This window comes from Neltuma alba, unplaced genomic scaffold (assembly GCF_004799145.2).
Source record: "Neltuma alba isolate B1F8T4 unplaced genomic scaffold, ASM479914v2 tig00000367_pilon, whole genome shotgun sequence".
Lineage (NCBI taxonomy): Eukaryota > Viridiplantae > Streptophyta > Magnoliopsida > Fabales > Fabaceae > Neltuma > Neltuma alba.
Window position 1 is genome coordinate 15534 of NW_021632022.1, and position 13850 is coordinate 29383.

The following is a 13850-nucleotide window of genomic DNA, read 5'->3' on the forward strand; positions in this document are numbered from 1 at the left end:
TATTGAGTCCATGTGGCCATAAGCCCACTTAATAACTGTGTGCCGAATTATAATTTGGGAGAATTGCAATCGAAAGAAACATAATTATTAAATTTTTTAAATAATAATTAAACAGTTTATAATGATAAATTTCATTACAGAAAATGTCAACTTCTAGTTCATACTTTTTTATAGTCATTTTTTTTATCTTATTATAATTCTCTCTTAGAATCTTATATTATGACCTCATTTCCTTAGTCTTCACATCACAAAATCTTTTTTTAAAATTATTTTTGGTTAGATCTTTATATATGTGACACATTCAAAAAGAAGATTGGTAATTTTAATTAGAGGATGTTTGGTTAAATAAAAAAGTACTTTAAAAAAATTTAACATAAATTGACATAAATTTTTTTTATATACTATAAAATTATTTTTAAAATCATAATTTTATTTTTACCCAAATAATTATTAAACTGGGAAGTAACCCATGAATTTGTGGATCACCCGTCCAGTCATCAATCTTTTTTCGTTTTACGTGATGATGTCACATCCAACGAAGATATCGCATGATTCACATGTTACTAAGGTGGACCCTCACATTATCGACGTGAATTTCACATGGTTTTTTTTTCTTTTTTTGACCTGAGTGAATTTCACATGGTTTAGAGCCGTTTTTTTTTTTTTTAACTGAAGGAAAATTTCATTATTGAGGGGGGGGGGGGGCTACGTGCAAAGTGACAGTCTGAAATACAACAAAACTACACAAACAAAGCAAAACACAATCCAACTATTAAAGCAGTTGAGTCTAAAGAAAATGAGTCACTTTTAATATGGCAAACTAATACTACCTCCGGACCTTAAGATTTTGTTTGATTTTTATTTTAATCCTAAATATAAGATCCTAATATACTTTGTCTTTCATATTTATATATATTTTTTTTAAATTAGTCCTTCTAACAATAATAGTTCTACCCAATATAGTTGATTAGTAAGGATATTTTAAAAAAGACAATACATATTTATTACAAATAACTAATTTAATTTCTTTTCTTAATCTTCTTAAATTAGTCAACTAACTCTTATAATTAGAATTAAAAGTAGTATCCGTTAAGAAAGATAGCTATAATCTTTACTCCTACGTGAAATGTCAGGGTCCACCTTAGTAACATGTGGATCATGCGATATCTTCGTTGGACCTATATCTAGGAATTACTACTCCCAGTTTTTAATATAAGATTTTGTCTGATTTTTATTTTGGTTATAAATACAAGACTCCAATTTATTTTGTCCATCATATTTATATATTTTTAAGGTAATTTTTCTAACAATAATAATTCTAGCCAGCTAATATACTTAATTAGTAAGGATATTTTAGAAAAAGCAGTACCTATTTATTACAAATAACTAATTCAACTTCTTTTCTTAATCATCTCAGATTATTTAACTAGCTTTTATTATTAGAACTGGAGATAGTATTAGCCCGTATGTTAAACAAAGCAGCCCTATCATTATCAATAAACTAAAGCTAAGGAGGAGGTCTCCAAATCCAATCTTTCGAACACAATCTCGATAATAAAGCTTTAGCGATCTAGCCAGCAACTAAAATTAGCGCCCCCAGTTTTTGTGTTTTACGGTTATATATTGGACAAGCAACAATATCTACTAGATTTTTTTCCAGCGGCTGAGAAGTTTTCATTGTCAAAATGATACTTCACTCGTCACATTAAAGTTGCGTGGCCTTTTAGGATTTTAAAAATACTTTTTTAAATTTGGAACCAACATCAAACTGAACCCGGTAATCTCATGATGATCCGACCCGTTTCCAATCCAAGAGAATCCTCGCATGTGATGGCGTGCAATTTATCCCCGGCTCCGCCAGAAAGGTTCCCTCGTCTTGGTTGTGGAGTCGCAGATAATTGGAAAAATGCCGCTGAAGATCTTTGATGCCACGGTTTCGAGCTTCGATGGAGTCTTCGAGCAGTTTCGATCAGAGGCGCCGAAGAACAAGGCCAATCTAATCGTCTTCCTGGCCGACAAAGACCCTGCTACCTCTCTCAGCTGGTGCCCTGGTATTGTTGTGGTTCTTGAACTGCTTTCGAATCTCCATAGATCATGCTTGCTTCTCTGTGTTATCTTTTCCCAGTTTTAAGTTTTTCGTAGAAGCTGACCCGTTATTGTCGGATATGGTGAATTTTTTTAGGAAATCTGAAATTCTGCAAGATTGTATTCATAATATACCTGTTTGTTTGGAGCATTAGGGTTGGGTAGCCTAAATGAAAAATTTTTGAGGGATAATTCGGTTAGCACTTTGAGATTTTCGTATCGGTAAACAAAAGACTGGGCGAGAATTGTGAAATATTTCTTACTGTGGGAAAGCTCCCCTTAGAGAGGTGAAACTCTTCATTAAATTACCCAACCTTCATCACCATTCAAACCAAAACGTGGGAAGAGCTTGTTGGAGAATTGAAGTTTGAAGAAGAGGGTAGTAAGATTGGCTATTGTACTACTATGTTTCTGATCTTTGGTCTGCAGACCTGGCTGATTAGTAATTTTCTTTCTGCGTTGGTGAATATTCAAAAACTTTCAGTCATGAAAGAAAAGGAGAGTGAATCATGGTTGATAAGAGAAGAACTAGTGATTGAAATTGAAGTTTTCAAATTGGAGTATGAAATTGAAATGTAGTAATGGCGTGAGAACCCATCTTAACCCATCCACTGCATTTCTTGTCACCTGCAATGGCCCAACAATAGTTTGAGTTATTGTCCATATCCTAAACTAGTTAGAACTCATTTAGTAAACCAAAAATGACTTGTTTCTGTTCGGCTCTTTTTTTGTTTATAGACTGTGTGAGGGCAGAGCCTGTGATCTACAAAAAGCTGGAAGCTGCATCGGATGATATTGCGCTATTGAGGGCTTATGTAGGAGACAGACCAACATGGAGGAACCCTCAGCATCCATGGAGGGTGGACTCAAGGTTCAAGCTCACTGGGGTGCCGACGTTGGTCCGTTGGGAGAATGACACAATCAAAGGTCGTCTGGAGGACAATGAAGCCCACATTGAACACAAGATCGAAGCTCTTCTTGCCTGAAATGATTGCTGATGTAGCTCGCTTCAGTATGTGAGAGCTACTGGTTGTGTTAGCTTTGCCTGCAGATCATAGAATAAGATGTTGAGTACTGGTGAGTGAACCCCCAACATCCGAGTAGCTTCATATGAATATGAGGATAGGATATGTTGGGATGCAATGTGAAATTCACTATTGGGTTTATTAGATGATAATTATTATCTTGAGTAAATTATATGTCTTTCTCATATTTTAAAAATGTGCATTCATTTTTTTTTTGGGGTTTTACAAGAGATTTTGAGCCATTATCATTGCCACTTGAGTTAATTGTGGTAAAACATAGATTCACTTTTTTTTTTAAGGAAAAAAGATATACTCACATTTCAGTCTAATTTCAAGTATGTATGAAAATAAAACAAAAATCAATGGTTAATTTGAGCGCATAATATAACAGTTTCATGGGGAAGAACTATATAACGTAGATAGCTAAATTGCAGGTAAGGACATTAAGGGACATTAACTAGGACGGAATGATGAATAAATAAGATGGGATGCCCTCAAAAGGAAAAAGCTTTCAAAAAAGTTGTCACTGTCTTTATCAGGATTCCTCGACCAGAGAAGGCATATAAAATAACTGAGCATCAAAGCATAGAAGCCAATGCATGAGCATATGCCCTTAGAGCTATCAGGAATATTAAACCAAAACCCACAAGCTCAACACTTCGGTTTCTTGGGTGCTATGAACAAAGAGGCAAGGACAAAAATGACTCTTACTAACAGAAGCAATCACTAAAACTTTTTTTCCCCCCTTTTGTCTCCTACTAAAACTGGTTTAGCTCATGTGAGGTGTCATTAATTTTAATTAATTTAACTGATATTGTTAGTATTTTGGACCATGTAGAAGGTTCGGACTGGACATAATGTCCCTCTAGGGACATCCGATGAATTCCACACAAGATACATATATAGCAGCTACAAGCGAGAAGGCTGAGAATGGACAGGAAAGTAAGAAACAACAATGGGAGCTTAAGATTTCTGAATCTCTCTGTGTCTCGGCGTTAAAGAACCTGCTTTTAAAATTTAAATTCGTGACCTCTTGTTAAGGCTTCCTCACATGGAATCTAATAAGCGACATCCTTATCCTCACAAAGAAGAAGCTGTTTTTAACATCTAAATTCGTAACCCCTTGTTTCAGCAAGCTTACAGTTGTTCTGAGACTCACCCTCTATTGCGTGCAATCACAAATATATAATGATACAAAAATAGTCAATTTTTATGTGTTTTTCCCCCTTTACTAATCCAAATACGAGGTGGGGAAAAGATTTTTTTGGCCAAATAAAAAATATATTTTTTAATTTTTCTCTTTCTATCCTTTGTTTTTGCCTTCATTCAAATAAAGTATTCATCCAGTTTTTAATATACGATCTAATTATTAAGTTGATTTTAATTCTAAATATAAGACATATTTTTTCATATTTATCAATTTTTTCTAAATTACTTCTATTGATACTATCACAATCATAATTAAGGAGAAAATAGAGGGAGGATATTAAAAAAAAATGATCATGATATTTTAAAAAAAACATGTTATACTTCTTATAATTAATTAATTTATCTAATTTTCTTAATTTAATTAAATTAATTAAATAGATCTTAGAAATAATATTAGTTTAAAATCGTAAAAGTCAACACGGGGGGCCAACCTGCCCGGAGCTTCCACGTGCACCTTTTTTAACTCCGTCGGTTGTTTTCAATTTTCATTGTTCGCTGAGGACATCCACTCTCATGAATTCGTTGGAGATAGGCGCAAGGGTGGGAGTCGAGGATGCCGTAAATCTGGGGAAGAAGACAAGGAGGGGGTTCAAGTGAAAGGGCAGAGAAGGGCAGGTTGCCACTAACCCAAACATTGTCGTTTCAACGGTGAGCACCCGAAAATGCGACGAGGGATGAATGGAGGTAGTACTGAGAAAACGGGCCGGCCCGTGACGGGTTCGGGCTTAAACGGGCCGGCCCGTTTAAATCCGAATTCTAAAATAAGTCATTTTTTCAAACCCGCCCGGCCGTGAGATGACGGGCTCGGGCTAGCCCGCGGGTTTTTGGTCTTTTTAATTAAAATAATTTTTTTATTTTTATGTATATTTTATCAAAATAATAAAAATGAAACAATAAAAATTACTAATAAAAGATATAAATATAAATAAAATTGAGTCACAAATATAAACATTATCATGTCTAAACATATATTACAGTATAATAAAGTCTATTGAATAAACAAACTAAATAGAGGACAGACATAAACAACTAAATAAGCATTAAGTTCAGTAGATAATTACAATGCGGATGATCTAGTTTGATTATAAATAATTAACAAAAAAGTTTAACTAACAAACATAGTATACATAAAGAATAATCATTTATCATACCGATAAAAAAGAAAAGAGTCCATCATTCTTAGTTCTAAATTTGTTTCTACTATAAAAATGATATAGATCTTTATTTTAGTTTAAAAGATTTTTTGATCAATTATATTTCAAGTATAAAAAATATGGGAGAATGATAAATAAAGACTGTAAAAATTATAGATACAGTATTTTAATAGGTTTTGACAACTTATAAATAACAATATATTTTTATGAATATACCTAGTTTTAAATTTTGCAATTTTCATGTTTTTTTGGTTATTTTTCCCACAACTATAGTGATTCTTTTTTTCTTTTTGTGAATGCTACCTATGTGAGCTGCCAAGATAAGTAAAACTAAAAGTATGCTATGTTTAAAATGTTAGGGTTTTCTTTTTTAAGTTAAGAAAAAAAGACAGAAATAAAAAAAAATTTGACGGGCCTAAACGGGCCGGCCCGCGACCCTACAGGGCTGACCCTTTTAAGCCCGACTTTCTTTTCAAGACTTCAAAATATAAGCCCGGCCCTTGACTTAAACGGGCTTAAACGGGCCGGCCCGACGGGCTTGGCCCGTTTTCCCGGCTCTAAATGGAGGGTGAAAACAAGACAGAGGTTAATGCTTTGCCATTTTTTCCCCAAAAAAAAAATTCCAGCACCCCGGAATACTTTTTTCAGTGTGATCTAATATTCTAAATTAATTGCAACATTTTAAAATATTTTCTCAATAATACTCAATATGTGATAGTTAACACCTTGAGATATTTTCTATTTCTCCGGTCTTAAATATAAAACCTATATACACACCACAAAAAAAATCTTATATTTAAAATTGAAAGAGTAGTTAATTTTGAGCATAAGAGAAAAGCAGAAGCCGCGTTTAAAATCATAATCAGTGTTAATTTTCATATCCTACCCTTTTTAAATTACGATCTACTCGTCACTCGATATGAACTTAAAAAAAGAATTTAAAAAAATACCGTATAGTAAGCTTATATACACTTTTTGGTTCTAGCTCATCTTAATTTCAATTTTACTAGTATTAATTTATTAATAATTAAGATAATATTGAAGTCAAAATGCTGCTGTGTTTTTTCGCTCGGTTTTTTCGCCGGAGAAAGTGCTGATGTGTTTAGATCCCCTACTGCGAATGTGTAAAAGTTCTCTCCTCAAGTTTATGGACGACTCATCCAATCATCTATCAATCCTTTTGTATTGATTCTTAATGCTAATCCGTTACTTAATATAAAATCTTATTTAATTTTTATTTTGATTCTAAATATAAGATCCTAATTTATTTTTTTTCATATTTATATATTTTTTTTAAAATTAGTCTTTCTAACAATAGTAATTCTAGCTAATACATTTTATTAGTAAGAATATTTTAGCAAAGACAACACCTATTTAATTCAAATAACTAACTTAACTTATTCTTTAATTTTCTCAAATTAGTCAACTGGTTCTTATAATTAGAATCGAAGGTATTATAAAAATTAGGTGGGATTTGCTTTAAACATAAGATTCTATTTTAGTTTTCATTTTTTTAATTGTAAGGGTTTCATACCAAGAAATAATTCGAATCATTCAATATATATGATTGAAAAGGATGATTTATGATTAAATATGATGGTTTAGAAAGACCAATACAAACTTATAACAAATAACCAACTTAATTAATTTTCTTAATCTTCTTAGATTAGTTATCTAACTCTTATATTAATGATTGATATTATGATTAAGGGCTTGTTTGGTATAGCAATGAAAATACTTATAAGCATATTTCATATCAGTTGAGATAAAACTCCTCTCACGTATTTATCTTGTATTTCGTAAATTATAATTAAAAAATTATTTGTAAACTATTTCATAATTGTGGTTTTTTTTAACCAGCAAAAATTGTGGTATATTACTATCACATCAGATGAAGGTATCACATGAATCACATTTAATTGGAGCGGACCCTCGCATTATTGACGTGATTTTTATATTGATAAGAAATAATATCAACCAGACTTTTATTTATCAAGGACCTTCTATGTCATTCAACTACCAGTCTGTTGGTATTTCTGGCAAAAAAAAAAAAAGTTTGTTGGTAAAATAATAATTGGTTCATGATTTAAAGTTGTGTGGCCCTAATAATTTTTTAAAAATAATTTTTATTAATACCATAATTATTAATATTATTTTTAATTCTTAAAATTTAACCTTATTTTAGTTTTGATTTGTAAGTTAGAGGTAAAATTTCACTGACCAAAACGAAAATGAAGTTAAATCTAAAAGACCAAAATTCTTAATTTCAAATTTTAGAAACTAAAATAAAAAAAAAATTAAATTAAATTTTAGAAGCAAAGATAACATTAACTTCTACAGAGAAAAATTGGAAAAGGAATCAAACTGAGCCCCGGTAATCTCATGATGATCCGACCCGTTTTCCAATCCAAGAGAATCCTTGCATATAATGGCGCGTAAATGATCCTCGTCCCCGCCAGAAAGGTTCCCTATTCCTGGTTGTGAAGTTGCGGAAGACAATAGGAAAAATGCCGCTGAAGCTCTTTGATGCCACGGTTTCGAGCTTCGATGGAGTCTTCGAGCAGTTTCGATCAGAGGCGCCGAAGAACAAGGCCAATCTAATCGTCTTCCTGGCCGACAAAGACCCTGCTACCTCTCTCAGCTGGTGCCCTGGTATTGTTGTGGTTCTTGAACTGCTTTCGAATCTCCGTAGATCATGCTTGCTTCTCTGTGTTATCTTTTCCCATTTTTCAGTTTTCCGTGGAAGCTTGCCCCTAGTTCCCAGATATGGCGACTTTTTGGGGGACTTCTGGAATTCTGCAAGATTATATTCATATTGTACCTGTTTGTTTGGAGCAGTAGGGCACATTTAATGAAATGTTTTCGGTAGCCTATCTGAAAGCTGTTGAGGGATAATTCGATGAGAACTTTTAGATTTCTTATTAGTAAACAAAAAACTGGGCGCGAATTGTGAAATACATGTTACTGTGGGAAAGCTCCACAGAGGTGAAATTACCCAACCTTCATTAAATAGTGGGAAGCGCTTGTTGGCGAATTGAGGTTTGAAGAAGAGGGTGGTAAGACTGGCTATTATACTACTATGTTTCTGATCTTTGCTCTGCAGACCTGGCTGATTCATAATTTTCTTTCTACGTTGGTGGATATTCACAAACTTTTAGTCATGAAAGAAAAGGAGAGTGAATCATGGGTAATAAGAGAAGAACTAGTAATTGAAATTGAAGTTTTCAAATTGAAGTATGAAATTGAAATGTAGGAGTGGCTTGAGAACCCATCCACTGCATTACTCGTCACCTGCAATCACCCAACAATAGTTTTGAGTTATTGTCCCTATCCTCACAAACCAGTCCTAAACTAGTGAGAACTCTTTTAACGAAACCCAAAAATGACTTGTTTCTGTTTGGCTTTTTTTTCGTTCACAGACTGTGTGACGGCTGAGCCTGTGATCTACAAAAAGCTGGAAGCTGCATCAGATGATATTGCACTGTTGAGGGCTTATGTAGGGGACAGACCAACATGGAGTAACCCTCAGCATCCCTGGAGGGTGGACTCAAGGTTCAAGATCGCTGACGTGCCGACTTTGATCCGTTGGGAGAATGACACAATCAAAGGTCGTCTGGAGGACAATGAAGCCCACATTGAAGACAAGATTGAAGCTCTTCTGGCCTGAAATGATTGCTAGGGTAGCTCGATTCAGTATGTAAGAACTACTAGTTATGGCGCTATCTTCCCAGCAATTCATCCGTCCTATTATCCTACGTCTAGAGCTTCGCCTGCAGATCATAGAATAAAAATAAGATGTTAAATGCTAGTGAATGAACCCCCTGCATCCTTGTAGCTTCATCTAAGAAGGACGTGTACTAAGACACAGCTTGACATGAGTATATGATATGTTCAGATGCAGTGTGAAGTCTTCCCTTGGATTTAGTGGATGATAATTAATATGTTGAGTAAATTATATCTTTTGTATAATTTAAAATATGCATTGATTTATTTCTTTGTCTTGGGTTTTACAAGAGATTTTGAACCATTATCCTTGCCACTTGAGCTGGTTCTAGGTGGGAAAACATACACATACTTTTTTAAGGAAAATGGTTATACTCATACTTTAGTCTAATTTCAAGTATTAAGAGAAATACAAATTAATAGTTAATTTGAATGCATAATATGAAAATTTCATGAGGAAGAAATTTATACCGCTGATAACTAAATTGCAGGTAGGGTAGATTTAATCATAAATATAAGATTTTAATTTACTTTATCTTTCTAATTTATAATTGTTCTTTAAAATATTCCTATTGATTATATGCTGTTTTTATTAGAAGGTAATTTTAATACACATAATTAAAGAGGTTAGTTCAGAAAAGTTAACACATATTTGTTACAAGTAATTGACTTAATTAATTTTTTTAATCTCTTTAAATTAGATATTTAACTTTTATATTAAAAATGGGAGGTAATGCTTCACACGAGGTTAACTCAAATGAGCTCGTATAACTAATATTCTCGAATGAAGAAAGAAACTTAACTATATGAACAGAGAGGCAAGGACAAAAACGACTATTAACAAAAGCAATCAAACTTTCGTTGTTCTTTTTTTTTTGCATCCACTACAACTGGTTTAGCTCGTGTGACGCGTCATTAGTTTTAATTAATTTAATTGATATTATTAGTATTTTGGACCACGTACGTATAAGGTTTGGACAAGACATAATGCCCCTCCAGGGACATCCAATGAAATTAACTCAAGAAACATGCATATACACAGCAGCTACAGGCGAGAAGGCTGAGAATGAACAGGGAAGTGAGAAACACCAATGGAGGCTTCATATTTCCGAGCCTCTGTGTGTCTCAGCGTTAGAGAACCCGCTTCCACTGCATGCCCCTTATTGCTTTCATCTTCTTCGATGAAAAGAAGATGAAGCTGTTAAGCTCGAAGCAGCAGAACATGGTGGCTGACACAGAGGACACTCTCTTACCTCTTAATTATCTCTAAAGCTATTAATTAAAGGCAATGCAAGGGGAACGATTCTTACTTTTGGTACAAAGCATTAAAACAAGAAATAAGGATTGGGATTAGGATTAAGAAAAATATTAAAGAATATTTAGTACGAGTAATTTCTTGTTATATAAGATTAGACAATTTCATGTGAGTGAGATTAGAGAATATCACATCCCTCCCCCCCGCTTGAATTGAGAAGAAAAGAAAGTTGGGAGGAAAGAAAATGAAGAGAAGAGAAAACTGAAAGGAAAATATTATCACTCTTCCTGCTTGGATGAGTGAGAGAAAACAGAGAGGAAAGAAAATGTATAAATATCAGAATGACTAAAATGTCCTTATTATAATTAATTGGCAAGGAAACTAAATAATTTAGTAAAAAAATTATTTTTTATGTAAAAATAAAAAGGAAATAATTTTTGAACTTAATTAAAATAAAAGGAAATAAATAATTTATACATTATATTATTATCTACTAAAAACGCGAATGCTTTGAATTAGTATTGTCAAAACATATACCATTCTCCCACAGACATGCCCATATATGTATATAAAACGTTGGGGTTAATCATAATCACATGCGTGCGCACGTTTCTAAACTCTCCGCAACTAGATTCTAAAATTGAATATTCTATATCATTAAAATCTAATCAAAACTTGGTGACCAACGTTTGGCAAGAGAGGATAGTGAGGGAATAATCCGAAATGGTGAAAATCTCTCCACTTGCAGAGAGAAATTTTGAGAGGAAAATAGGGTATGGGGCCCACTATATTTTTCCTCCCACTTTTCTTTCCTCTCCTGTTTTCTTTGCCATCCAAGCAGGGGAAAAGTTCATTTCTCTTCCATTTTCCACTCCACTTTTCTTTCCTCTCCCATTTTCACTCAATCCAAGCAGAGCATCCATGGTATTTTCCAATTCCAGATATATAGATTTGTCTAATTCCATGTTACTCATACTACATATTTTTTTAACCCATTTTTTCAATCCTAATCTCAATTCTTACTCTCATTTTCAATACTCCGCACCAAACGAGACCGATGTGTCTGACTTGGGAAGAAAAAGGCCCGGGATGTAGTTTTTTCTTATGAGTAGTCTGTTTTCTTACTTCCGAGAGGGAAGGTAGGTGCCTCTTTCCTTTGTACTAATATTCATGTCTTTTAAGTGAGAGCGCGAAGGTCATTCCAATTGTTATCATTGTGTCTACACACTGATAATAAGATTTCTTAACATGTTTTTCTTCTTAACGTACGTGTTTTCTGTTTTTAGTTGTTTTCCCCCAAGTCAGATCATGAATCTTGTGGATCTTTGCTCCAAAACATCTTGAAATGGTGAGAAGTACTTCAGAGTCTCTCGCTACGTCTTTGAGCTGTGAGATTTCTATATATTTGAATATGTTATTAGAATCTGGCAATTGGCTAAGTTACGGGTCAGAGTTAGCTTTACTCCCGTCTTGGAAAGGGGCTGCATAAACATGTTGGCTCTGATTTCCATTAAAATATATTTTCGGAAGATGAACTTGGACACACCCAACTCACACGCATTGAGTGGTTCATTATATTATTCAAAATGATTATGGTGGTACAATGCTGTGCCCAAGCTGCCCGAATCTTGCATATATAATGGCGACCGAATTATCGTTGTCGCCGCCAGAAAGTTATCATACTCTTGGTTGCAGAGTCGCAGATAATCGAGAAAATGCCGCTGAAGATTTCCGATGCCACGATTGCAAGCTTCGCTGAAGCCTTCGAAAAGTTTCGTTCAGATGTGCCGAAGAACAAGCTCAATCTAATCCTCTTCCTGGTCGACAAAGACCCTGCTACCTCCCTTAGCATTTGCCCTGGTATTATTGTGGTTCTTGAACTGCTTTCGAATCTCCGTAGATCATACTTGTTTCTCTGTGTTATCGTTTCCCATTTTGTTGAGTTTTTTCTAGAAGTTTACCCGTTCTTCTCAGATCTGGTGAATTTTCTGGAAGAAATATGGAATTCTGCATTATTGTAGTGATAGTGTACCTGTTTGTTTAGAGCATTACGGCACATTTAATGAAATGTTTTGAGTAGCCTAACTGAACTTTTGATGGATAATTCAATGACCACTTTGAGATTTTCGTATCCGTAAACAAAAATCTGAGGCGACAATTGTGAAATATATCTTATTGTGGGAAAGCTCCACTTCGAGAGGTGAAACTCTTCATTAAATTACCCAACCCGGGAAGAGCTTGGTGGAGAATTGAGGTTCGAAGGGGACGGTAGCAAGACTGGCTATTCACTATGTTTCTGATTGGACTGCAGACCTGGCTGGTTCCTACTTGTCTTCCTTCGTTGGTGAAGATTTATAAACTTTTAGTCATGGAAGAAAATGGGAATTGATCATGGGTGAGAACTGAAAGGAAAAACTAGTAATTGAAATTGAAGTTTTGAAATTCGAGTATGGAATTGAAAAGGAAACCAGTGGCTTGAGAATCCATCTCAACCCACCCACTCCATTACTTGTTACCTGCAATCATCCAAAAATAGTTGAGTTATTGTCTGATTTGTCTCCCTCCTCCCAAACCAGTCCTAAACTAGTTAGAACTCATTTAGCAAAACCCAAAAATGACTTGTTTCTGCTTGGCTCTTTTTTTGGTTTTTTTTGGTTCACAGACTGCTCTAGGGCTGAGCCCGTGATCTACAAAAAACTGGAATCTGCATCAGATGATATTGCACTGTTGAGGACTTATGTAGGAGACATACCAGCATGGAAAAACCCTCAGAATCCTTGGAGAGAGGATTCAAGGTTCAAGCTCACATCGGTACCGACATTGATCCGTTGGGAGAACGACACAATCAAAGGTCGTCTGGAGGACAATGAAGCCTACATTGAAGACAAGATTGAAGCCCTTGTTGCCTGAAATGATTGCTGGTGTAGCTCACTTCAGAATGTAAGATCCACTATTTATGGCGTTTTATCTTCCCAGCAATCCATCCAGGGAAAAAGCTTTCAAAAAGTTTGTCACTTTCTTTATCTGGCTTCCTCTACCAGAGAAGGCATGTAATAATAATTTAGCATCAAAGCAAAGAATGAAGCCAATGTATGAGCATATATGCAAAGTGAGATGCTATGTCAAAAACATCGGCCTTTAACTATGTTTTTGTTTTTTTGGTGCGACTCTGTGACATTCGCAACAAACACCCAGTTGTTTTCGTCCTGTGAAGGGAAAAAAATAAGGTACTTGAGTAATTTTTTTCAGAGCTCACCAACTTCACAAAAAACATGAAGAACACTGGCATAGTTTACAGTCCAGACTTCACAAGAGGTTAATTTAATTTAATTTAAATGAGCTCTGACAACTAATATGCGAATGTAGGAAGAAGATTAACAAGAAAATTAATTAAGTATA

At 34.4% G+C, this 13850-nt stretch overlaps 3 protein-coding genes across 3 annotated transcripts; all 3 read left to right on the forward strand.

Annotated features, from left to right (window-relative positions):
* Positions 1–1880: 1880 nt before the first annotated feature.
* Positions 1881–3306, forward strand: LOC114726447 (thioredoxin-like protein Clot). Its single transcript, XM_028913080.1, has 2 exons — positions 1881–2051; positions 2824–3306. The coding sequence occupies exons 1-2, from the start codon at positions 1907–1909 to the stop codon at positions 3069–3071; spliced, it is 393 nt and encodes a 130-aa protein (XP_028768913.1). The 5' UTR covers positions 1881–1906; the 3' UTR covers positions 3072–3306.
* Positions 3307–7923: 4617 nt separating this feature from the next.
* Positions 7924–9383, forward strand: LOC114726539 (thioredoxin-like protein Clot). Its single transcript, XM_028913173.1, has 2 exons — positions 7924–8125; positions 8893–9383. The coding sequence occupies exons 1-2, from the start codon at positions 7981–7983 to the stop codon at positions 9138–9140; spliced, it is 393 nt and encodes a 130-aa protein (XP_028769006.1). The 5' UTR covers positions 7924–7980; the 3' UTR covers positions 9141–9383.
* Positions 9384–12054: 2671 nt separating this feature from the next.
* LOC114726954 (thioredoxin-like protein Clot) lies at positions 12055–13552 on the forward strand. Its single transcript, XM_028913691.1, has 2 exons — positions 12055–12311; positions 13114–13552. The coding sequence occupies exons 1-2, from the start codon at positions 12167–12169 to the stop codon at positions 13359–13361; spliced, it is 393 nt and encodes a 130-aa protein (XP_028769524.1). The 5' UTR covers positions 12055–12166; the 3' UTR covers positions 13362–13552.
* The last annotated feature ends 298 nt before the right edge of the window (positions 13553–13850 follow it).